The following is a 24,217-nucleotide window of genomic DNA, read 5'->3' as shown; positions in this document are numbered from 1 at the left end:
CCAAAATTTGCAAATATATATACTCATTTTGAAATTTTGCAATTCTATACTCATATCACCCATTGGAAAGACTCATAGATTTGTAATTTTTAGATTTAAAAATATAAAAATAAAAATTCACCAGTAAGAAGGGCTCTCGCTAATGAAAAATTTAATTATATGTTCTAAAGTTGATCAATCTTTGATAATATGACGAATGTTGATTATTTTTTTATCATATGTCTCACACAGACTAATTGTTAACAACACATCTCTTACTCAATACAAAATATTATTATAAACTAATCTATGTAGGATATATGATAAAAACATGATCAATTTTAAATATATTATCAAAAGTTGATACACTTTGAGACATATAATTAATTTTCCCTAACCTAATAGCCCATCCAAGTGATTGTGCTAGATGAGCCGCTTAAGCCGAGAAAGCCCAGCAGGCCGAAATAGAAATGCGCAGCTCGGGGCTTGCGAGAGGGTCCAAAGGCACTCCTCGCTTTCCCGTCGGACCAGTCGTTGCCATTTTTCACATAAACGAATCAGCCACCATTCACTGTTGACCTTAATTACTGTATTTCCTCTCCGAGAAGAAATCGATCATTCGATCTGCTGTACTAAAATCTATGCTGTTCATTCGTCAAACTATTGCTGTTTCTTTGTGCACAAAATCTCCAGATGTTAGAACCATTACAATACTAACTAGAGATTATGCCGAAACAATGTAATAAAATACTGGGCTTTGTGCATCACACAATGCAGAGGCCATTACATTTTTTTCCATTATAAAAAAAAACTAGCTAGAGATGAAATTCAACGGGACGAGCCAATTCAGAAACAGCTCCTGACTGACTGAATTGACTCATGTGCAATTCATGCTCTAATTGGTCAAACACTAAAGGTGCCTGAAGCAGCATAAGCCCTCCAAATTATGTATACTCTACCGAAAAACAATCTCTGACTGGAGGCACTTTCTGGGACCAGCAGTGATCACCGGGAGGCGATGAACCAGAGGTTGAAGAACGCAGAAGCGGCCGTCAGGAACCAGGATAAGAACGCCATCATAGCAGACAACTGGTACCGCCCGCAGAACCTTGGGGAACATTGGTTTCCATGGAACTGGAGGAGGAGGTCGATGACTGCGGCGCTCGAGCAGGCGGCTGCAAACGAGAGTATCGACAGGACCTGGAAGATTTGCGGGGAAAATGCTCCTTAATAATTACTGACATGCTGCTACGCACTAGAGAGGGTAAAAATACAGAGCCTGCATGGCACGAGTAACCGGGTGTGCATACCCAGTCTCCCACAACAACGATGACCATGACGCCCGGCACCCGAAGATGGCATCCTACGAGTATGGAGTACACGTCGATCATGGCCAGTGTGCAGCTCCAGGGGATCAGCAAACCCATGATTGTGACCATGAAGCTGTCAATTATATTGTTTCAGAGAATTTAGCATAAAACCGTAACTCGCCGGTTAAATTAGCACCTCAATCTACCAATCTTTACACGTTTAGTTACCTGATCGCAGCGCTGTAACTGAACGATAGTAGCACGAAAACAAAACAGAAAGAGGAGGCAACGCGTACCAGAAGGCGGTGTAGCTGAAGAAATCGACGCCGACGGATATGAACAGCAGGGACGCCGACGAGAAGACGGCCTGCCCGACGCGGAGGCCGAGGCTGCCGCCGCTGCCGACGGCGCCCGCCGTAGCTCTGTTCTCCATCCGTGGACCACGCCCCTCACACGCCGCCCGCTCAACCCATATGAGCGCGCACGCCACACGCAATACACCTCTCTCCTCTCCGGGCCTCCGGCACCAACAGCTCTTGGGGCCTCAAGGCTGTGCGCTCTCCGTAGGTTATTGAGATGCAACGGGGAAATGGAACGGAATCGTGCGGGAAAAGCAGGGGACAAGGTGAAAAGGCCGGGGCTTTTGGGATGGATGGATGGATGGATACGGGGCCACCGGCACCGGCACCGGCAGGGGGGGACGTTGATTCCCCTGCTGCGTCGTCTTCTTTCTTCGCTCGTCATGGCTACTGCTTTGACTTTGCGTCCCTGGCTCATCCCATCGCTTTCTCAAGCTGAACACTTAAACTGGTGCAAGAAGAGGTGTCAGTTTAAGCTAGACACGTAATGTAAAGGCATGCGACAATACCATGCTCAGTGATCGCAACGGATGGACGTTGGATCATTCAACCAGGAACTGAAGCTGCTCGAGGACTCGATGAGTTATAAATTTTAAATTATGGCACGTCACTGGACACGATTCAGTTGCAATAGGCCTGGAAAGCGCGGGGATAGCAGCCGGGCGAGGAGGAATGTGCGTGCCCGGCCACCTTGAGTGTTCGACCGCGACGAGTGAAGGGCAGCTGAAGCTTTGAAACAACGAACGCCAGGAAGCCAGGTGGAAACGACTAAAGTGAATGCCGGCAGCGGCGCATCCAAGGGAGAGGTGTGTAGCTGGGTGGGCTAAGCCTAACGCTGTAATCAGATCGGATAGGACGAATATAACATATTATGTATTTTATTTTATATTTTTTTAAGTTAAAGTTGATTATGGATAGTACCGGATAATTATTTCATCATCATGTATCATGTTATATATTTTTTCTTGGAATCAGAATAGGAGCGGATAGTGTTGTAAGTTTTCGATTAGGATAGATGAAAAAATTTCTCTTTATTTGGTGCAATTAAAATGAGCACAGAGAGTTATCTTTAAGATATGAAATAAGAGCATTCAATATTATCTCTCTACAAACTTGTACCAATCTACCTATATATTATTATGTTTTTAAATAAAATCACAATAAATTTTCTCGTAACACCTAACATTTAGATACTTTGAACGGATATCAGTCATCGTGTATCTATTTTTTTTCTCGGATCTGGAATTGGATACGGATAATATCAAATAGTATCGAATAGTCATTATTGTATCATATATTTACTTCGTAAGCATTTGATCAGTCAGGCGGGCAAAAAATATTTGTTTTGTTTTCACCCCTACTCAAACCCCCTTCAATTTTTGCGTAGAGAAAAGGATAAGAAACAAGAGTAAGAACATCCTATTCATAGCCTGATCCATCACTCGATGCCGGAAGCCTGGAACCTTATCGGCTCAAAAAGTTCATCCACAATTTGGTCTGCGAAACCCGGAACGTTCTCAAGTCCGGTTGATGTTTCGCTAATTGTCACATGAAGATATTAAAGTACACAGCTACTGCTAAAAGGCCAACTTCATGTAAGATCACATGTGAATTCAGAAACAACAACGGAGGATAGATAAGTTGGTAAACATCCTTTCAGAAACCTGATAGCATAACAGATGCAGTGATGCACCATACTAACATGAGAACATGGCCAGCGTCTCAATTTACATCAAGCCACAGAGACGATTTTATTGGCGGTTATGTACTCAAAAGAACGAAGCGCTGACATCAAACTACAACAAACAGGATAACGAAACTGTCCTCGAAAAGAGAAACAAGTTCAACTCGAACAAACATAACACATCCCTTCCAGATGACACAAAATCACCATGGAACAATGAACGGGACTGGATAGCATAGCGACGGACCGAAGCAGTAATGTCTACAGGAATTTCAGCACCAGGGCCCAAACAGGGTAGATAAAGAGCAGGAGGATGCCGATGCTGTTCGACACGCCATTGCCCTTCCTGAAGGCATTCCTGAATCCACCTGACGCCCTGATGTGTTCTTGAAGCAGGTAGCATCCAATTCCGAGGCATATGAAGATGCCAACCGCATCGCCCCTGAAGGTGTCCGCAAAGATGCTGGGGGCAACCACTGTGAGAAGAATGATTGAACCAGGCAGCTCTAACCAATCTGGTGTACATGATGAATAGTTGTTATGAGTTCCATGTAAAATTCTAGTCACCCTGTCTAGTTGAAAACATATCTTGATAGCACAAAATGAGCTGGGCGATACTCTTTAGGGCACATGGATTAAAAAAGGGGGAATGTAACGAATATCCAAGGATTTTGCTACGATGCAGTAAAGCATAATAAGAAAAGAAAAAGATTGTGAAATGATACCAGGGAAGTGGCGTGGAAAGAAGAGCCGCAGAACAACCACAATAATGGCAATCCATTTCCCCACCTCTCCTCTGAAATTCAAATGTTTCAAGATAAGCAATTTTACTTTGATATATCCATGCATAACATCATCATAGATCAACGGAGAACATTCTCTCATGAAAGTGCTTTGGGCTATCACAATCAGCAAGCTTCGAATCAACAGGTAACAAATATGAAAGGTCTGCATTACTTAATCCACAAATAAAGAGTTTTTCAATTTTGTACTCATCCAAATCAACATTCTCCAGGTTCTAAAAAAACGACATTCTATAAGGTCTAAAGTATGGCAACATGCAATTATCAGCACTTTGATCCTACAAGTTTGTACCACATCATTCGCATTATGATAATCCATTGTGACAGGAACAGTCTCATGGTAGTCGGCAGATAACAAAATGCATCTAAACTATGTATGATGGATCGGTAATGCAGTAGGGTGTCTGCGCCTTTACCTTATCAGAGAAAACAGCACATGGGGCAGGGTGAAGAAAATGTAAGGGACCAAGAGGCCCGTTAGCATGTTGGTTTTCCAGTTTGTGCGGTCCAGTACCAAGAGGTACCTGTATTAGAAGAGAACAGAGTGTCAAGTCAATAAATAATGGAGTGCCAAATGCCTTAAACGAGTACTACCAATCCTAGGTGAAACTAGCATATAAATTCCTTTACTCATGTATACAAAGCTGGAACTGAAAACAAAAAGAGTAACAGATGGCTCAGTAAGAGAGTAGTAGTGCTGACTGTAAGGGATCCAAGTACCACAAAAACCCGGTTCGCAGCAATTCAACACTCTTTTTCTACGGCTTATCACTCTATTGTTGCGATTCAGTACAGCGAACACAACACACAAATGACAAAAAAATTGCACCTGCGGATACTTAGGCTGTACTTAATACCGACAGCTTAACAATGCACATGAATTCCGTGAGAAGCACTAGGTTCATAACCTTCTGGCTTCTGCTCATACGTCAAAACGATGTTTACTAGTGAAGACTCAAGACATGAGTACCACCAACACACAATCCCCTACCAATTTTTTCTTCTATTCCAGGTTCTTCACGAACCAACTGCGTCCGGCTACACATGTAGCATCTCATCTCTCATGAGTACCTGACAGTACAGTACTACAATTACACGGTATCATCTCCAGACTAGCCCTAATTCTCTCTCGATTCTACCAAAACGGACGCATCCTGTATGATGCTACATCCCGCATCCCTTGACTTGACTCGCAACAGCAAGAGCATCCGGACCCCAAAAAAGGCGGGATCAGAGATCCTACTTCAAAAGCAATGCGTCCGCCCACCCTAATTTTTCGAGAGAAAAATAGAGAAAGGGGCCTCGGGATACTGAGTACTGACACGGCGGCGAGGAAGGCGAGCCACTTGAGGAAGGAGGTGCCGACTACGAGTCCGCCGCCGAGGACGAGCACGTGGTTGGCGAGCTTCCGCGCGGCGGCGCCCAGCTCCTGCAGGTCCGAGTCGATCAGCGCCCGCGCCGCCTCCGACGCGCCGCCCGCCGGGTCCGTCTTCATCGCCAGGTACGACGTTAACCTCTTCCCCATCCCCGTTCGCTGATCACCGACGCCGCCCAGGGTAAGCGAGACCCCGCGGAAGATCCTCTCTCTCCCTCGATCGCCTGCTCCCCGCAGGGTTGGGTAGGTTTGTGTGTTCGATCTGTGGGGACTGTTTGCTGGTCTGGATATGTACAGCTAGCTGGACTCGCGGGCCCGTTTGGTCCGGACGAGATTCCAGGCCAGCAGGGTAACGCGTAGGGGACACGTGGGGCTCCCCTCAGGGCAGGCCGGCGCTGCGTCACATCACATCACTTGCATTGCATGCACGCCTGCATTATTCTAGCATAACAAATCCGTAGTAGTAGCTCTGAACTTCCCATGGCGTCCCACTAGCCAATTCAATATGTATTGCAGTATTGTGTTAATCGGGTAAAAATACGAATTTGTATAATATATATGAACCTATTTATTGAAATAGGTAATATTTTTCTGTATTCACGAATCTAGCATCTATATTCAACACATGATGTGCCAAAAATCACCTGTATTTGGCACACCGTACGTCGAATACATGGAACCGTGTGTATTCGACATATAGTGTGCCGAAATACGCCTTTTTTACACCGTGTGCCGTCACCTCACGTATTCGACACTTGTCTTCATGTCATGTTATGTTTTATTTTTTCTTTTTCGCTTTCACTTTTTTCCTTTATTCATGCAATCAGCGACATGCATGGGGATTTAGTTCTAGATCGGCTGCTATAAAATAGCAGCTGCGCATTTATTCGAGCAGAGCAGAGCGAGCATGAGTAGAGCAACTGAGAGCAGAATGAGTTGACTACGTGAGTAGAGCAGCATGTGAGCGCGAGGATGAATTCGTATTTTTGCCGTGTTACTTGAAATTTTGCCTTCTGTTATTGATTAGCCTCACAGTCTTCCTTCCTAATCGTAGAGGTTGTGCATCTTAATTACACTTGCTTATTATTTAAAGGTGACAAATCTGATCCTATGTGTTTTTTTATAGATGTGGATGCCAGTAGTTTACTGTAGTCAGCTCAAAATGAAAAGTATTTAAGCAGAGTAGCTGACGTCTCGGTCTCATCCACGTGCACCACACAACTAGGGGTGGATTACGGGAAGAAAAAAAATCTCGGGAGAAGTGCTCCACGTCCCTCCTCCTGCATCACGCCTTCAGATTCAAGACACGTGTGCTGGTCCCTCTCATTTCCAAGCAGGAAGCCAGTGAGCCATGTAATTTTTTTTCCCATTGCGGCGCCATCCAGCTAAGTGCTGTCTAGCCGTAGGCATCTGCGAGCGAAGCCGGGCGTGCTCAGCGCTATGGAGCCACAGGTATCCGGGAGCGAAGCCTCGTGCAACTTACCTTGGGTGCGAGATCGAAGTGCTGCCCCTGCCGATACTAGGTTTTATTGTCCATGCGGCGGTTGTGATGACCGAAGCGCCACCCCTGCTAAGTCGGCAACCGCCGATGAGATCGCTGCCATCAATTGTCCCCACCGAGCAGACCGGCGGCTCCCAGATTGTCGAAGCCACCACCGATGATGAGATGATATTCGGGCTGCCATCAAACGTCCTCACCTTGCACATCGGTACTACAGAGATCACCAAGGCTGCAACCGTTAATAATATGACGCTAGGGATGACGGGATGCCATCAACCGTCACCGTCGAGTAGGCCACCGCCATTAAAATCGGGTGCATGTGCCGTTCATCTTCACTGATCCCTACACTAACCCAAGCATAGTGGACATCATCGTCAATCCTCACAGTCAAATCGATCGTCGATGCTTTGATAGTCTCGGTGGCCATGCATGCGTTGGCGATCTCAATGTCAAATACACATTGTGATTCTTCGATCACGGTTGCTCATTTGATCCAAGAAGGATATACACGTTTTTTACTTGAAGTTTAAGATGCCAGAGCGTGGTCCGCTACTAGAAATTACATTCTAATGAAGTACTAAATCATGTAACATTTAAGGAGTACGCATTCTTCAGTGAATTTTGATGGAACCTTGAAATTGTAATTGTTCATTTGCACTATTTTTATGACTAACAATACATACGTTTCATGAATAAACTAGTGCTCTTTTCAATTGTGATACGCGCATAAAGTTCAATGATATCAGGAAAGCCATATTCATCCTAACTGAATTTTTACAATTTTAATTCATGAATCTTTACAACACATGTACACCATGCCTCCTCCTGGGGCTGCAGTGGATGATTCGCTTCACAACTGAATATACAAATTCTTCCCCCAGAGAGTCAGTCCAAATTGATATCCAACTGCATTTTTTCCTCTAGACTCCAACAGAGTTTGGCGTAAAACCAACAGAAAAGTGACATATTTTGTTTTCGGAAAAGAAAATTCAAGCGAAGTGCACCTATTAGTAGGTGAAACCAGTGAATATGACAACATTGACAGTAATATGGAATGAGATACACAAGTTTATTCAAATTTAATTGTCTGCTAATGTTACATCTGAAGATATTTTGGATCAACGAGACAACATGCCGATCAAAACCTACTCTCTCTTTTCTAAAAGAAAAAAAAACAGAAATCACATCCTTTGAACCTAGCTACAGAGTCACACGGTCAACTGAGCCATGCAAGAAAGCCATATTCATGCTAACTGATTTTTTACAATTGTGATCCATAAATCTTTACAGTGCATGTACACAAAACTTCCTATGATCTTTCCCTTTGTCTTCTATTGATCACACCCAAGTGCCTACTGAAGATGAGGATCCAATTGATCAAATTCAAGTTTCTGTTGACCCCAATTTCCAGAAGCAGCAGTCCCCTTCTCCACGTGATAATCTGATGTCTCTAGCACGGTTTGTAGTGTATGGGACATTCATACATATCACGACTACCAATTATCACTTTTCGCGCTTCTTTTTCTTTCTTGCACGAACATTGTTTGTGCATCGCGCCGTACAAGCGACATTTCATATGTTGTTATCAATGTATTCACTTCCCGTACTATCGTCTTACAAGACACCCTATGTAATCTCCAGATGGGTGGACAACCATAGCTACAATCATACGGTAGATGTTCATACGTTATTGCTAATATATTTACTTCCCGTACCATCACCATACGAGACATACCAGGCACATGTCTCGCACTGGTTGAGCCTCCGATATTTACCGCCACCGAGATGCGTTCCTTACCTTTTTCGTAGATACAATAAGATCCACACGACATCACAATGCGGAAATAAACAACTTAAATACCACAAACAACCATTCGTTACGCTTAGGGGTATAGTATAGTAAATTTATACATATTAACAAGAGGAGGCAAAAAAGAAATTTTAGTTGGTTGCTTTGTGATGTTGACACCTTTTACTAACCCACGTATTATGTGTTTTTAGGCTACTTCATTAAATCAAACTATGATACCACGCTGTGAGGAATCGTTTAAATAGTATTCTAATTAATCATCAGGGCAATTATTTGCTTAATCATGACTATGATGATTAAATGGAATACTATCTCGATAGTCCGGGTACGTGTTTTATACTTAAGATTGGAACTCATGTCTTTCCAACATAAGCATCACAACAAAGCTTAAAAAAGAGCGAGTAATTAAATTATATTACAAGTTATTAAGCATTCAACCATTTACAACAATTTACATCAAAAGGGGGCTAAGAGGATAAAGAACAAATTACTTTCTAACCAAACTAGAAACTACACAACGGAAGATTAACACCTATCAACACTAAAACCTAGGTGAAGTTATATGCCCTTAGGCTCCACCCAAAAGCTAGGTCATGGACTACACTGACATGACAGTTGACTGGGTTAAAGGAGTGGGGTTGGTGCAGAGGTGGTGTCGATGTGGCAGCCAACATGGATGTGCACGCGTCAGCATGAGAGCAGATGGTCACCAGGGCGGAGCTAGGGTGTCCACGGTAGGGCTTGCTGGAGAGCTCGCTGCCATTGGCTCCCAGCCTCGGATTGGTCCAAAACCCGATCCAGGAGGACCAGCATGGCACAATGGAGCCGGTGGTGGGGATTTTGATGGTGGGCGGTGGCGGTGACCAGAACAGTGCCAATAGCTCACCAGAGTTAGGAATGGCAACGACTGATAGGAAAAAAACATGGAGAGATGGTTTGGGTTGGATTTTTGGGTGTCGGGAGTGAGCCTGGGTGATGGGGAGGTAGTCCCGCGATTGGTTTGGATGGGGGAGGACCGCTGGTGGCAAGCGACGGGGACAGAGCTCAACGGCCATGGCGGCTAGGGATAGAGGGGGAGTGAAAGTGCATCTAGCCCCTATGTGTGGTTTTAGTAATTAATGACAATACCTATGGACTAACAATGGTGTTGAGTTTGTTAGTAGGTTGTTCCATAGGTGATGCATGGATGAGAGATATGCATAAGCTCTAAGTGAATGGGGAGAATGAAAATGCATCAAGATGAATGAGCTCTAGGTGATGCTCGGGTAAGTGATGACAATGCCTATGGACTAACAATCATATTAAGAATTGCTATTAGGTTATTCCATAGGAGATGCATAAATGATGAAGCATGGATTCTTTGAGAAATACCATGAGTTTAAATAATTGCATCAAAAGTCATTGAGATTTTAGTTATACTTATAAGAAGAAGAAGAAGCTCAATAAGATTAGCAATAAGCTTGAATGCTAAGTTACTTGTGGAGATCAAGTAACTAAAGGTATGCTTGTCAATAGAGTTTTATAGACTAACTCGTGTGCTATGTGTTTAAGAATAAGTGAGGTTAGATTCTATATGAAGATTGATAATATGCATAAAGGCTCATAAGTTACTTGTGGAGATCAAGTAACTTAAGGTATAAATGTTGTCATTTAGGTTTTATGGACTAACACATGTGCTTTGTGAGTGAGTTGGGGTTAGGATTCATAAGAAGGCATAAGTTGAATTGAAATCATATATGCTAAGAGTGAAGAACAAGAGTGAACTCCATATTTGATAAAATGAATTCCTTGAAGATGTCGAATACAAAGTGATTTTCTATGGTAAGACGGTGAAGCGCAAGCAAGACTCGGCTGTGATGGACCCGTGGTGAAGGGCAAGCAAATGGCTTGGCGCCAAAGGACCAATGCGGTGGTGAAGACCGAGTGAAGGCTTTGCGCCGATGGACCGTGCGAGTCCATGGGAAGCTATGGATGATTCACATCAATCATATAAAGAATCAAGTGAAGAATATGTGGAAGTTGGCAACTCTCAATGTTTGAAAGAAAAGAGCGGTACTTGAAAGTTTTCAAATGCTCAAAGTGTTTCAAACGAGTTTTATCTTTGAATTTGAGTATAGGTGTGTCGCACTATTAAGAGGGATGCAACGTGAGATAATTGTCGTGTCTCAGTGATCAAGAGTTTCTAACCAAACCCATGTGAGAGTTCTTTTTAGAAATCCCGGTGTGGAAAGTGTGGAAGTGTCCGAATTAGGTTTTGGAGTGTTCCTAATTTGATCATATGTGTTTTAGGTCATGAATTCAGCTGGGATGTGTAACCCTCTGAATAAGCTTTTCATAGAGTCCAAAATTGTTGAAATCGGACTCTGGGATCAAAAGTTATCGTTGTTTTTCAGAGGTCAGCTGTGCTGAACCCGGATACTCCGGTGAAGGCCGGAGGCTCTTGGTTTGGGCTGTTCCAGTTGATCCCGATACTCCGGTGTACTCCAGAGACTCCGGGTAAGACCAGAAAAGTTGAGTAACGGCTAATTTTTTGAAGTGGGCTATTTATACCCCACTCACCTCATCCTTTGGGGCGGCTGCAATGGCACGAAAAGAACATCCTCTAGAGCCAAAAGAACTCATTCCCACTCCAATCTAGTGTGTGATTTGAGAAGAAAAGAGAGTTGGGTTGTGAGATTGGAAGATTGAGTGCATGTAAGCTAAAATCCAATCTTGAGCACTTGAGTTCTCGACAAGAAGTTCTTGAAGCGTTCGTTACTCTTGGAGGTGAAGCCTCCTAGCTGGCTAGGTGTCGCCGGTGAGCTCTCGTGCTTGTGGTGAGCCGCGGGAAAGTTTGTGAAGGCCGATCTCACCTCCGGAAGGGAAGAGATCAAGTTAGTGGAAGCCAAGCTCAAGTGTGACCAAGCTTGGAGAGGAAAGCGGTTGAAAGAGACTTGGCTCATTGGAGCTTCCTCAACGGAGATGTAGGATTCACAGTGGTGAATTCGAACTTCGGGAAACAAATCTTTGTGTCTCCTCTCTTGTTTCCTTACTTTTAAGTTCTTGCTCAAATCTTTGTGCATATTCCTCGATCTACTTGTTTGTGTGTATTTGAGTATAGGTTCTCCGTGGATCTACTTGAAATTATCTCCGGGAACACACGACATCATTTGGTTTGAGCTAGAACTCTCTACCCATCCTTTTTATTCAGTTTCGGACTCTGTTCTGTATAGAAACCGGACTTCACCGAAGTTTCCGGACCTGTACAACCCGGAGACTCCGGCCTCCACCGGAGTATCCGGATAAACAGTAATTTCAGGCATATGAACAGTGTTTTCCACCTTTTTCAATTTAAGTCTTATTGCATATCTTTCGCTAGATTTGAGTACTTCTTGTCACCCTAGGATTGTAAACTTTCACACTTATTTAGGGTGATTGTGCACTAGTTGAGCCTAACATATTTAGGTTTTTCACTTGTGAAAAATTCGTTAAGTTTAGGCCAACGGTAAAAGGGGACGAATTTTTGTAAAACGCCTATTCACCCCCCCCCCCTCTAGGTGACATCATTGTCCTTTCAGGGAGGGGTTAGGAAGATGGGCGATGGAGGTGGAGGGTGGTCGGGTGAAGCTCTCTGCAAGGCCTAATTTGTCGGTAGTGGCTCCAGGGAATGGATCGACAGCGGGTGCCGTCATCGATGGAGGGGGAGGAAACATAGGAAGGAAGAGAGGAGAGGGGGAAGAGCTTGCCTTGGTGAGTTCAATGAGTAGCGGTGAGGTGAGGGAGCGAGCGGCCAGCTTTGATAGGCGGTCGGGGGAGTGATAGTGCTGGTGGTAGGGTCCAATGGCGGAGCTCCACATGTGGTACGGTGTGATGGCTTATCAACGGCAACAGGAAGCGGTGATGTAGCGGCTTTGGACGCTTGTGGTTTGAGCGAACAAGCTAGCACGACAGCCGAGGTGGTGGCGGCCTTTTTCCATGCGCGTGTGCCCGTGCTGGCGAGGTTCTCGGATGCTGTCATCACGCACAATGCCAAAGGAAGAGGAGCGGCAAAGCGGCGGTATAGATGGTGACTTTTTCATTGGTATGGGGCAAAGGTTAGGCAGGTGGCAGAGGTTAGGTGGGTGGCGTTGTCGTGGCTCAGCGGCGGGGTCCAATGGCGGGCGTGCTCGGGCGCTAACGCACTGTGGGAGTGAGAGGAAGAAGAAGGGGAGAGGGCGACAGGCCGACTGGTGCGAGGAGCTGGGCAACGGGAAAAGAGAGAGAAAGAAAGGAAGAGAGTGGGCCGGGCTGCGAGGGAAGAAAAATGAGGGAAAAGGGGAGAAAGAGATGGGCCACGGGAAATGGGCCGAGCGAAAGGAAAAGGTTTGAAATTTTGAAATTGATTTTTGGCTTCAATTTTTTCTAAAATTTGGGATGTTGCATAGTAATAATCCAACTATCACTGTCGGCTCATGCCTTGAACCGACAATGATAATCCATCTTTATGTGTAAAAATACTTTAATAGGAACTATTTAGCATATCGATCTATCTCAAGTTTGATCTCAATCTAAGACAGATACCCCATGCCGAAATGTTCGTGTTAGAATATTTTAAAACTAGGTGAAAACCGCAGTGACAAATAGGCATGTAAAAATACTCCACAAGGAACTATTTAGCATATGGATCTATCTCAAGTTTGATCTCAATCTGAGACAGATACCCCATACCAAAATGTTCGTGTTAGAATATTTTAAAACTTGGCGAAAACCACAGTGACAAATAGACATGTGTCGACGATATGGGAACCGGGGGTTCCTAAGTTCCGAGACCAGGACAGCGCAGTGCCACATGGCGCCATCCCTCGGGGACCATCTCCCCGAGGGCTCGAGAAAAGCCAGATCTGGGAGAGGGTGCTCGGGGCCAAAAACAGTTGGTCCCCGAGTACCCAGAGTTCCCCAAGGGCCCAAGAAAAGCCAGATCCGGGAGAGGGTGCTCGGGGCTAAGAACAGTTGCTCCCCGAGTACCCAGAGTTCCCCGAGGACCCGAGAAGAGACAGATCCGGGAGGGGGTGTTCGGGGCCAAGAACAGTTGGTCCCCGAGTACCCAGAGTTCTCCGAGGACCCGAGAAGCCCCTTGCCGGTGGACCCCGCAAGAGCTCCACGGTGAGGTGTCAATCGGTGGGAGACCCGATGCTGCATTTAAGGGGGAGCGTGGCCGGTCACATCCAACCACACTCCCACGCCTTTCGTACTGAGTACGTCAGTCCCTGCCACCGCTTGGCAGGGAGGCGTGGGCACAATTAATGCGACATGTCCCATTGCACGTCCCCCGCGGGGCCCATAAAGAAAGACGACTTGAAGATATCATCGATGGGCTTGAGGCGTATCGCCTGTCGCCCTACCGCGTCAGACCATGTCAAATCTACTCTGACCGGACGAACATGTGGGGATACTCAGTGGCTGGCTGGTGGGCCCCCCTGCACCTGCTAAAGTTGGGGCGTAAAGACCGACGGGACCGTCCAAGAGACGCATTTTCAACCCCTGTAACATCAAACAGTAGACCAATGATGGTTGTTTTCCATTTATGGTTTACGGGAACTTGTGCCCCCGTTCTGGGCACGCCGAGCCTCCCCCCCCCCGTAGGATAAAAGGGGGGAGCACTTTGTAGAAAGGGAAGTGAGAAGTTCAGACGAAGCTGAGGCTAATCGAAGCTCACCTTCACACAAGTTCAAAGAGACCGGCACTTGAAAACCGAAGCTCAAGACTTGATAGATAGACAAAAAACCTTGTAACACAGAAATCCAGAGAAATGCATTCCAAGAGCACTAATAACACCAGACACACAGGAGTAGGGTATTACGCCTCCGTGCGGCCCGAACCTGTCTAAATCTCTTGTGCATTTACTTCTACTAGCCGACGATCATTCGTCCCGCCTAAGTCCCATACATTCGCATTAACCCCACGTACGAAGTAGATCCAGAATCAGCCTCCCGGTCGAATCTCAAAGGGGGTCCCTCAGGATCCCCGCTTGCGGTATTCATCCACCGACAACATGTGTGTTGCAAAACTGATCTACCAACAGCTCTTCAGCTTGAGGTCAAATCCCCATACGTCGAAGAGCTCATGATAAAGCAGCCTTGCACCATCTATTTTAGATCTTGCTCTATCCAAAGTTATCAAACTCCAATGATAATAGTAAATTTAAATGAATGGAAGAAACACAATCATCTTGAAGTGATTTTCTGCCACTTGTTTAGATCAAATTATTGAGACAATATTGAACACTCAACTTATTGCCACTCGTTTAGTATTGAACACTCAACTTATTGCCACTCGTTTAGATGGGAAGACAAAGACAGGGAGATGGGGAGTTGGGGTGGTGTAGTCGCGATCGGTGATGGGCTCAGGAGATGGGAGATGAGCTCGAGAGATGTGGAAACGGGGCGATAGGCTTGGGAAATAGGGTGATGAGGCGATGGGCTCGAGAGATGGGGAGACACGGCGGTAGGGAGATGGGGTGATGGGATGGTGCAGCCGCATGATCGGTGACACAATCGGGAGATGGGGAGACAGGACCGGGCGACCGCGAGGTCGGTGACAGACTCGGGAGATGGGAAGACGGGGAGACGGGTTGGCGCGGTCGCGGTTGGCATGGCCGTGAGGTCAGTGATGGGCTTGGGAGATGGAGAGAAGGGGAAGAAGGGCCTAAGGGGTCACGACGGTCGAAGTGGCAACAATGACCATCGCACCACGTTGACCATCACTACCCGTCAGGATCGATATTCTAGAGAGTGAAGTGAGATTGGGAGCAGAGTGAGAGAGGGCCAATATATTTGTAGAAGGATCATCACTTCCAGTTCATAATAGCTCAATTATTGATCTGTCAATGAGCTTATGAGCCTGCAGCGATAATCCTTATCCCTGTCCGTTCGTATTCCAAACTGACAATGAAGTACCACTGCCGGTTCCTAGCTAAAACTGACAATAATAGTGGCTATCATTGTCGGTTTAGTTTATGAACCGGTAGTGATACCGTATCACTTGTCGATTATTACCGAACCGGCAATGAAAGGGGCAAGGATGACACTTTCTGTAGTAGTGAGGTGAGATTAACAACCTTGATAATGTTTAATCATGTTCTAATATATCTAAAATGATAGCCCATGACAATATAACAAAAAATTACCAATGTGGGTTAATAAATGCAAAGAAACATAGATGTTTCAACACAACATAATTTTTGCCAATATTATGCTTGGATTATAGATTGGATGGCAAGTTGAGCTTGGCCAAACATGATAATATAATTGTACCATTGAACCCAGAATTTGAGATTGCTATATCTGAAAGTGCATCTAGCCCCTAAGTATGATTTTGGTAATTAATGACAATACCTATAAACTAACAATGTTGTTGAGAATTCTTAGTAGGTTTTTCCTTAGGTGATACATGGAGAAGAGATATATATCAAGATGAATGAGCTCTAGGTGATGTTTGGTTAAGTTAATAACAATACATATAAACTAACAATGTTGTTGAGAATTATTAGTAGGTTATTTCATAGGAGATGTATAAGTGATAAGATATGGATTAATTGAGGATTGTCATGAAGATCAAATATATGCATCAAGATAAATGAGATCTAGGTGATGCTCATGAGAAGAAGAAGAAGCTCAAGAAGGTTGATAATAAGCATGAAGACCAAGTCACTTATAGAGATTAATTGACTTAAGTATAAAGTTGTCAATAAAGTTTTATGGACTAACCTATATGCTTTGTGCTTGAGAGTGAGTTGGGGTTAGGATCTATAAGAATGGATGAGTTGAATTTAGATATCCAATATTCCAAAAATGAATAATAAAGTTTGGACTTCATATATCACAAAGTGAATTCGTTGAAGATGCTGGATACAAAGTAGTTTTCTATGATAAGACAGTGAAAGGTAAGCAATACTCGGCTGCGATGGGCCATCTGGTGGTGAAGGGTAAGCAAAGAGCTTAGCGTCGAAGTATCAATACGGTTGTGAAGGCTTTGCGTCAATGGACCGTGCGAGGCTATAGGAAGCTATGAGTGATTCGTATCAATCACATGAAGAATCAAGAAGAGATGGAGTGAAGTTTGTAAGAAAGTTGGCAACCCTCAAGATTTGAAAGAAAAAAAAAACGGTACTTGAAGGTATTCAAAGGCTCAAAGTGGTTCAAACTAGTTTTATATCTGAATTTGAGTATAGGTGTGCCGCATTATCAAGAGGGATGCATCGTAGAATAATTTGATGTGTCTCAGTGCACAAGAGTATCTAACCAATCCAAACGTGAGAGACATAAAACACCCACGAACATCGGGAACATGTTTTCAACTTGTGTTTGTGTTGAGAGTTTGCTTTAGAAGTCCGGTGCCAAAAGTGTGGAAGTGCCCGAATTTGGTTTCAGAGTGTTCATAATTTTGATCAAATATTTTTGAGATCATAGAGTTCAAAATCGTTGAAATCGGACATCGGGATCAAAAGTTATCGTCATTTTTTAATGGTCAATTGTGCTGATTTCGGAAGTTCTGGATTAGCCGAAAGTTCTGGATGACATTTGGTTTGGGGGGTTCTCTGTTATGGTTTGAAGTTTCAATCCGGAAGTTCCAGATTGAATTCGGAAGTTTCGGATTCTTTGGTCAGTTTGAAGGTTTCGAACTTGGGGTTGGTCTAACTCGTGTAATCCGAAAGTTTCGGATTATACTGTATGTTGGCTTTAATGGTTAGTATTTGTGGGTTGGGTATAAATACCCCCTCACCCCCTCTTTGTTGTGTTGCTGGTGCTCCCATAAAAATACTTAAAGCTAAAACCATTAAAACTCTCCTCACTCTATTCTAGTGTGAGATTTGAGAAGAGAAGTGAGTTAAGGTGAGAAATTGAAAGTTTGAGAGCAAGTGAGCATAACTCCCATCTTGAGCACTCGAGTTCATTGGCAAGAAGTTCATCGTCGCATTTGTTACTCTTGGAGCTTAGAGCTTTTAGGTGGCTAGACGTCCCCGGTGAATATTTAAGATTGTGGTGTGCCACAAAAAGTTTATGAATGCTTTAATTTTGCATCTGCAAGGGAAAAATCAAGAGTAAAAATTTGTGCTCAAGTATGATTGAACTTGGTGAGAAAAATGGTTAAAAGAGATTAAACTTAAGTGTGTTTGAGCCCCACAACAGAAATGTAACAACCTCAAGTGGAGGTGTCTGAACTTCAGAAATCTCTTTTTTTTTTTTTTACTTGCTGTTGAGTTCTTGCTCACTATTTATATAAATTTGCTCGTCTACTTGTTCATGTAAAATTAACTATTAACTGTAAGTGTTCAGTGAACCTACTTAGAATTTTCATTTGGAATATACGATTTCATTTAGTTTGTAGAACTCATTAGGTGTTATTTAATTTCAATTTCATGTTCTAAACCCGAAAATTCCAGATTAATTCTATATTCTGTATAATCCGCTATAAAGTTTTAATTTTTTTTAACCTCTATACACCCTCTCTAAATGATATCTGTGTTCTTTCAATTTCTATCGAGTCTAATGAGCGGATCGCTAGAACCTCACAAGCATGCTGGCTAAGAAAACAAGCTAGGGAGAACTGAGAAGACTCAGCTTAATTGGTTTATTTAAAAAGCCAGCCAGCTCGCGAGATCCGAGCTTTTTTTATCAGCCCTACGCGCAACCTAACATATAAGCTCATTTTGTACACTCGTACGTACTTAACAAACCACCGTGGCCATCTTGAACGCATGAGCCTAAATATCGCTGTCGTCATTAATTAACACATACCAATAGTAATGCAGGAGACACTAACAGGGAACCATCAGAAACCTGAAAGCCAGTAACAGATTACCCATCCTCATCCTAATCACCTTCTCCCCATCACAGCCAACCTTTGAGACTTTTTTCTCTCTTTTTGAGATGCCCCGGGGCCGAATGGCCCGGCCGGGATGCGTCACCGTCGGCAGCGCCGTCCGTTTTGCACACGTCGTGGTGCCGGGAACGCCATCACATCTCCGTTGCCGATGGCACATTCGGCCATTTGACGTAGCGTAGGGCCATCGTCCAACAGCTTCTTGATTATGCAAGTGTACATTATTTGACTTGGTAACATCCGCAAACAGATCAGCGTTGCATGTCTGCATGTCTTAACGCTTATGGAGAAACGACAGTCAATTTGATACCTGGCTGGTTGATGTTAGGTCATGTAGCTTAGGGAATTTTAAATTTGGTTAAAAGATGTTTGGAATGATCCTGCTTGTGACACGTAGGTGACCATATCATCAAGCGATATGATTCAACCACACCTAGCATATAACTTGGATGTTGTTTAGAGTTACACGGTTTGCTCTTTTGAACAAGGAGGGGGTAGCACACTGAAGGGCCTCCATCTCTATGGGTTAACAGTTACCGGTGTTCATGACGATGACTAGATGCTAGTCGAGGCTTAATGTTTAGTTTAGTCTAGGGCTTGTTATCCAATCTAGACACATCTAGACAACGATGAGACGTTGGTCATAAGGATGAACATTGACAATTACCAAGTTAATTATGGACTTGTTGGGTGTTGCTTGGGCCAACCTTTCACGCGTAAGGATGTCCATTATTATAGACAAGACTCGGCCCAACAGAAGACTAGCATCGCTGCATCGGTCTGTTGTGTTGAGATAGGCCTACCAGCACAAGACTCGCACGGCGGCACCCGTCATCGTCCTCTTCCGGTTGCGGTCGCCTCCTCCACGACGAAAGATATCTGAGCGCTTCCCAGTTCCCCACTCACTCCTCACACCACCGACAAACATGGTCGTCTCCCCGAGACTCGCAGCACCGGCCGCTGCGTTTCGCACCTCCCCTTTCCCCACCACCGCACGTATCCGCGGCTGCGGCCTAATCCGAGGTGGCTTCCTCGCACCGACCGCCACGACGACCCACCCCGGCCGCGACCGTCGCCGCCCGCTGCTCCGCTTCGCACATCCCGGGGCCGCAGCCTCGGTCACGAGAATCTCCGGTTACCATACCGATCACGACGAGCTCCAGAGGTTGTGCGGAGAACCCAACCCGGAGGCCACCGTTAGCCTGCTCGACGAAATGCTCCAGCGAGACGGCACCGCCGCCGGCGCGTCGGTCGACCTCGGGCCGGAAGAACAAGCCTTGCTGCTACAGTACTGCGCCGAGAAGCGCTCGCTGGCCGCGCTCAGGCGAGTGCACCGCCTGCTCTCTTCCAGGACCGGACAGGTGCTCGCCGCGCCTATCTCACACAGGATCGCCACACTGTTCCTCAAGCTCGGCGCCCGCAGCGACGCGCGGCGCGCCCTCGAGGGGCCGTCAAGGCGGCCGGCGCCGTCGGGGAAGGGGAAGCAGGACGCTGCGGTTCTTGCGAAGCGGCGTGAGGCGTACGAGAAGGTGCGGGAGCTGCACGAGCAGATACGCGCGGCGGGGTACGTGCCGGACACACGCCACGTGCTGCACGACATCGACGAGGACGCCAAGGCCCGCGCGCTCATGTACCACAGCGAGCGCCTGGCCATCGCGTTCGGGCTGGTGAGCACGCCGCCCGGCACGCCACTCCGCGTCATGAAGAACCTCCGCATCTGCGGGGACTGCCACAACGCCGTCAAGCTCATCGCCAAGGTCACCGGCCGCGAGATCGTCGTCAGGGACAACAAGCGGTTCCACCATTTCAAGGACGGCGTGTGTTCCTGCGGAGACTACTGGTGAGGTGCCTTCTCCACAGCTGCAATTGACACGCATTCCTCCATTGCCGTAGCTGAAGTTCTTGACAAAGTTTGTGAATTGTTATACTTGTAACTTGCAAGCGACAAGACAACGATGAAACGAATTGTGGTTCATGCGTTGGCCAGCAAGATGATACACAGGTACAATTGGTGCACTGCCACTAAGCAATTCAATGATCGAACATGGAAAAAAACACAATCCCGCGCAGGGAAAACTCTCATTTTTTCTTCACAAATCGAAGTAAAGAATGAAGAGAACAGAACAAGGACGTTGAAGCTATGGTGTGCAGCGGCGAGAACTCAGGGGCTCTGCTCAATGCGTGGCCGGCGAGGCCGTCCCACCACCGTACGCTGCTGTGACTGGCAGACATGCGCTGGAAACTTGCACCCAAATCGCTTCGTCACCATCGAACCCCACCTCCCCTCCGCTGATGGTGCTCCTCTGTCCACCGCTGCCCTGCCTCGCCGGTCCATCTTCTCGATGGCTTTCCTCATGCTGGTGCACTCGCGCTCGAGCTCCTGCACCCGGCTCCGCATGCTGTCCATGTCCAGCCGCAGCATCTGGTTACCCCGTGCCGACACGCGCCACGTTCCGCCACCGTCGCTGTCACCGCCTTCCTCCCCTGACCCTGCCGCTCCGCCTTCATTAGCCATGATCGTCCGTGCGATGGCTCGGCGCAGCTGGAGCTGCTCGAAGAATAGCACCTGCACGACCGTCCGCAGCGGCAGCCGTTCGTTCTGCGCCGCGTGCGTGCACGCCTCTAGCGTCAGCTTGCGCCCGTCCACCACGCCGCTCACCTTCTCCTTCTCCTCTTCCCTCAGCCCCGGATGAGCCTGCACAGAGAACAGACGAAGGAGCACTCATCTGCACCGGCATTGCACTTCAACTCTGCAAACGAGATTATCACAATAACTCACTGCTCCAGTACCTTGAGGTAGATGTCGACAGCACGGTAGAGGCCGTCGTCGTACACGCGGGCGCTGTCCGGCAATGCCCAAGCGAGGTCGCAGAACTTGTCAGGCTTCAGGTTGGCATCTGTCGCGATCTCGCCCAAGTACGCATCCATCAGCCTCCCCACAGCCACCATGGCTCGTCTGGTAGCCTCTCTGCCAGGCGTCTCTGCCTCGCTGCCCTCCTCATTGCACTCGTCGGCGTCCCGGCCTTCCAGGAAGAACCGCACAATGCGCTCGACGCAGTCCACGTCGTAGAGCGTCTCCACGAGGTACGAGTAGCTCGGGATGAGCAGGTCGTCGACGGCCGCGTCGGGCAGCCGCGCGGCAATGCGCCGCTCGAGCATGTCGCGGGAAGCCTCTGATGCGTGGAGGATGTTCGCCGTACGCAGGAGGCCGAAGAGGACGCGCGCTGTGGTGGCGCCCACGGCTGTGCCGGCGTGGGCAGTGCTCTTGATGGTTTCCTCCGGGAGGTTGGCGATGACGGTCTCAAGAAGCGCCTTCTGCTTGCCATCCGACGACGGCGGAGCAGCTGCGGCGGCGGCGGCGGCGCCACCGCCGCCAACATGCCGCCCGGAGCGTGACAACCCGGGGATGGACCGCTTGGCGTACGCAATGAGAGCCCCTTCAATGACCTCGGAAGCGACGCCCCGCTCCTTCATGGCGGCAATGACACGGGTGAACGTGGCCAAGGACAGGGCGGAGAGGTCGTCGAACCAGGTGGCCCCGGCGCCAGCGCTGTTCTTGCGGCGCTGGCGGTCGCCCGCCCTGGCGTCGTCGGCAATTGGCCAGCCGAAGAGCGCGGTGGGCGTGGACGCGGCGACCTTGGCGGCAACGGCTTCCACGCAGCGCGACACGAGGCCGAGGTCGTCGGCGAGGGGGAGGAGGCCCTCGCAGGACTTGAGGGCGCGGATGGCGTCCCTGGGGTTCCTCAGGACGGTCTGGGATATGAACCGGTCGGCGCGGGAGATGAGGTTGTCTTCGGAGTGGTCGTCGGACATGCCGAGGTGCTCGGCGGCGCAGCGCAGCGGCGCGGCGGTGGTCGGCGTGAGGTCGAGCTTGACGCCGTAGCAGAACTTGGCTGCCAACTCGAACGCCTCCGCGCCGCCGGGGAACTCCGGCAGGCGGATGCGGTGGACGTCCGCCTCCTTATCCTCCTCCAGAACCACTTCTTCCTCTCTGATCTCCCCTGCATCCTCTTCTTGCTCTTCTTCACCTCCTTCTCTCGACTTGGCCTCGCGTGATTCATTGTTCATGATGAGGTCGTGAAGCTTCTTGCTTCTCGACATTAGCGGGAACTACAAAAAAGGAAACGCCTTTAGCAAAGTTTTGGGATCAATGAATGCAGAATTTTTCACACTTCACACAGCTTGAGACTAAGAAATGGACCGCACTGACTCACGATAGAGATGTTGACAAGATTAGCAGATGGAGACCAAACAGTGATTGAAAAAAAATGGAAAATTGAAGGATTGGAGACAAGATTCACCAACTTTGTGGAGATGGAAGGTCATGTCGCCCACCTCGATCACTACATCGCTAGGCAATCCTGTGGTGCAGAACCTGACGAACACAGACGCGCAGATCAGAGATCACAGAACAACAAATCACTCAGAGCCACATGAACTGATAAAGGGACATAAGAACAATTTCTTTCCATGCTTGGCCTTTGGAGGTAGCCGGCTGCTGCTCCCGAGCCACCTCCCGTGTGCTCTTCTTCCTCCCCTGCATCGAATGATCCTCTCAGAGAAGTAGACAGCAGCAATAGTGAGGTATTTCTTGGAAGGAAGACTGATGTGGGAATCAGAGAAGGGAGGCTCGCAATAATGGTGTACTGTGCTGCTGTTTTGTTTAGGTGGGGGAGTGAAGGATTCCAAGTGGGGAAGACTAAGACAAGATGGCGTTTTTGGTTTTTGAATGCCATTCTGCTTGCCTCAAAAGCACGTATCCTCCATTAGCCCTTTGTTTATCCAACCATCCGTACTTGCTTTCTATTTACTTTAACTACTGTTTTGGTACAATTAGCGAGATGGCTCGCAGACTAACTCGCTGTAATATTTTATCATAATAAATTTTAATTAAAAATAAGTATTTTTAATTTTTTATAAGGTTAGTGTCATTTAATTACAAAACATATAAAATTAAAAAAAGATATAAAAAATTATGTTGGTGGAAAAGAAAACTATTTATACTCTAAACTTATACCCGAATCATATACATGCATTAGTTTGATTTGTATATGTTTAGATCAACTGCAAAATCATGTATCAAGTATAGACAATTCAATCAAAATCATAATAGTTTTGACTTGCTTGATGTCTGCTTGATGCGACGACTTTAGGCTATATCGTGCTTCTTAATATATTATCTTAGTAGGATTTGTGATTTTTTTTCATTTGTTTTCATTATGTATTTTAGCTATTGTTTAATTGTATTTTACATGAACTCTTTATTTAGTTATTTGATTTTTATTATAATTTGATTTTTTAAGACTATATTTGATATGGATCCTTATTTTTCCTATTATAACCCCAAATTTCAATTATTATCAATTTTATTTTATTTGGACTCTTTATTTAGATAGTTTGCTTGCCAAATCATATGGAAATCGAAATGCTAATTTTTCATAATTTTTAATTTCGAATTTAGCTATTTATTAATCGTATTGTTATGGATTTTTAGGTTTAATCTGAACCATTATATGTCTATAATAATGAGTGATCTATATTCTTTTCTTTTTTTTT

At 46.3% G+C, this 24,217-nt stretch overlaps 4 protein-coding genes across 5 annotated transcripts; 1 reads left to right on the top strand and 3 right to left on the bottom strand.

Annotated features, from left to right (window-relative positions):
* Window positions 1–626: 626 nt before the first annotated feature.
* Window positions 627–2,139, bottom strand: LOC133914101 (CASP-like protein 5C1). Of its 2 annotated transcripts, XM_062357257.1 has the most exons (3): window positions 1,586–2,092; window positions 1,290–1,422; window positions 627–1,179 (listed from the first exon to the last, which is right to left on the bottom strand). In XM_062357257.1, exons 1-3 carry the CDS (start codon window positions 1,720–1,722, stop codon window positions 985–987), a joined length of 465 nt encoding a protein of 154 aa, XP_062213241.1. In that variant the 5' UTR covers window positions 1,723–2,092; the 3' UTR covers window positions 627–984. The 2 variants fall into 2 exon arrangements, with proteins under 2 accessions (XP_062213241.1, XP_062213240.1); XM_062357256.1 differs by having other exon boundaries at window positions 1,037–1,422; window positions 1,586–2,139.
* Window positions 2,140–3,260: 1,121 nt separating this feature from the next.
* On the bottom strand, window positions 3,261–5,795 carry LOC133915341 (cold-regulated 413 plasma membrane protein 1-like). The gene is made up of 4 exons (XM_062358464.1): window positions 5,458–5,795; window positions 4,552–4,659; window positions 4,058–4,128; window positions 3,261–3,847 (listed from the first exon to the last, which is right to left on the bottom strand). Exons 1-4 carry the CDS (start codon window positions 5,658–5,660, stop codon window positions 3,594–3,596), a joined length of 636 nt encoding a protein of 211 aa, XP_062214448.1. The 5' UTR covers window positions 5,661–5,795; the 3' UTR covers window positions 3,261–3,593.
* Window positions 5,796–19,456: 13,661 nt separating this feature from the next.
* On the top strand, window positions 19,457–20,636 carry LOC133915340 (uncharacterized). The gene has a single exon (XM_062358462.1). It carries the CDS (start codon window positions 19,588–19,590, stop codon window positions 20,503–20,505), a length of 918 nt encoding a protein of 305 aa, XP_062214446.1. The 5' UTR covers window positions 19,457–19,587; the 3' UTR covers window positions 20,506–20,636.
* Window positions 20,637–20,792: 156 nt separating this feature from the next.
* LOC133915339 (BTB/POZ domain-containing protein At5g66560-like) lies at window positions 20,793–23,408 on the bottom strand. The gene is made up of 4 exons (XM_062358461.1): window positions 23,132–23,408; window positions 22,967–23,037; window positions 21,452–22,771; window positions 20,793–21,356 (listed from the first exon to the last, which is right to left on the bottom strand). Exons 1-4 carry the CDS (start codon window positions 23,202–23,204, stop codon window positions 20,823–20,825), a joined length of 1,998 nt encoding a protein of 665 aa, XP_062214445.1. The 5' UTR covers window positions 23,205–23,408; the 3' UTR covers window positions 20,793–20,822.
* Window positions 23,409–24,217: the final 809 nt, after the last annotated feature.

Source organism: Phragmites australis, chromosome 4 (assembly GCF_958298935.1).
Source record: "Phragmites australis chromosome 4, lpPhrAust1.1, whole genome shotgun sequence".
In the NCBI taxonomy this organism is placed as follows: domain Eukaryota; kingdom Viridiplantae; phylum Streptophyta; class Magnoliopsida; order Poales; family Poaceae; genus Phragmites; species Phragmites australis.
The sequence above is the reverse complement of the archived record's forward strand: the minus strand, read 5'-3'. Positions and strand labels throughout refer to the sequence as shown.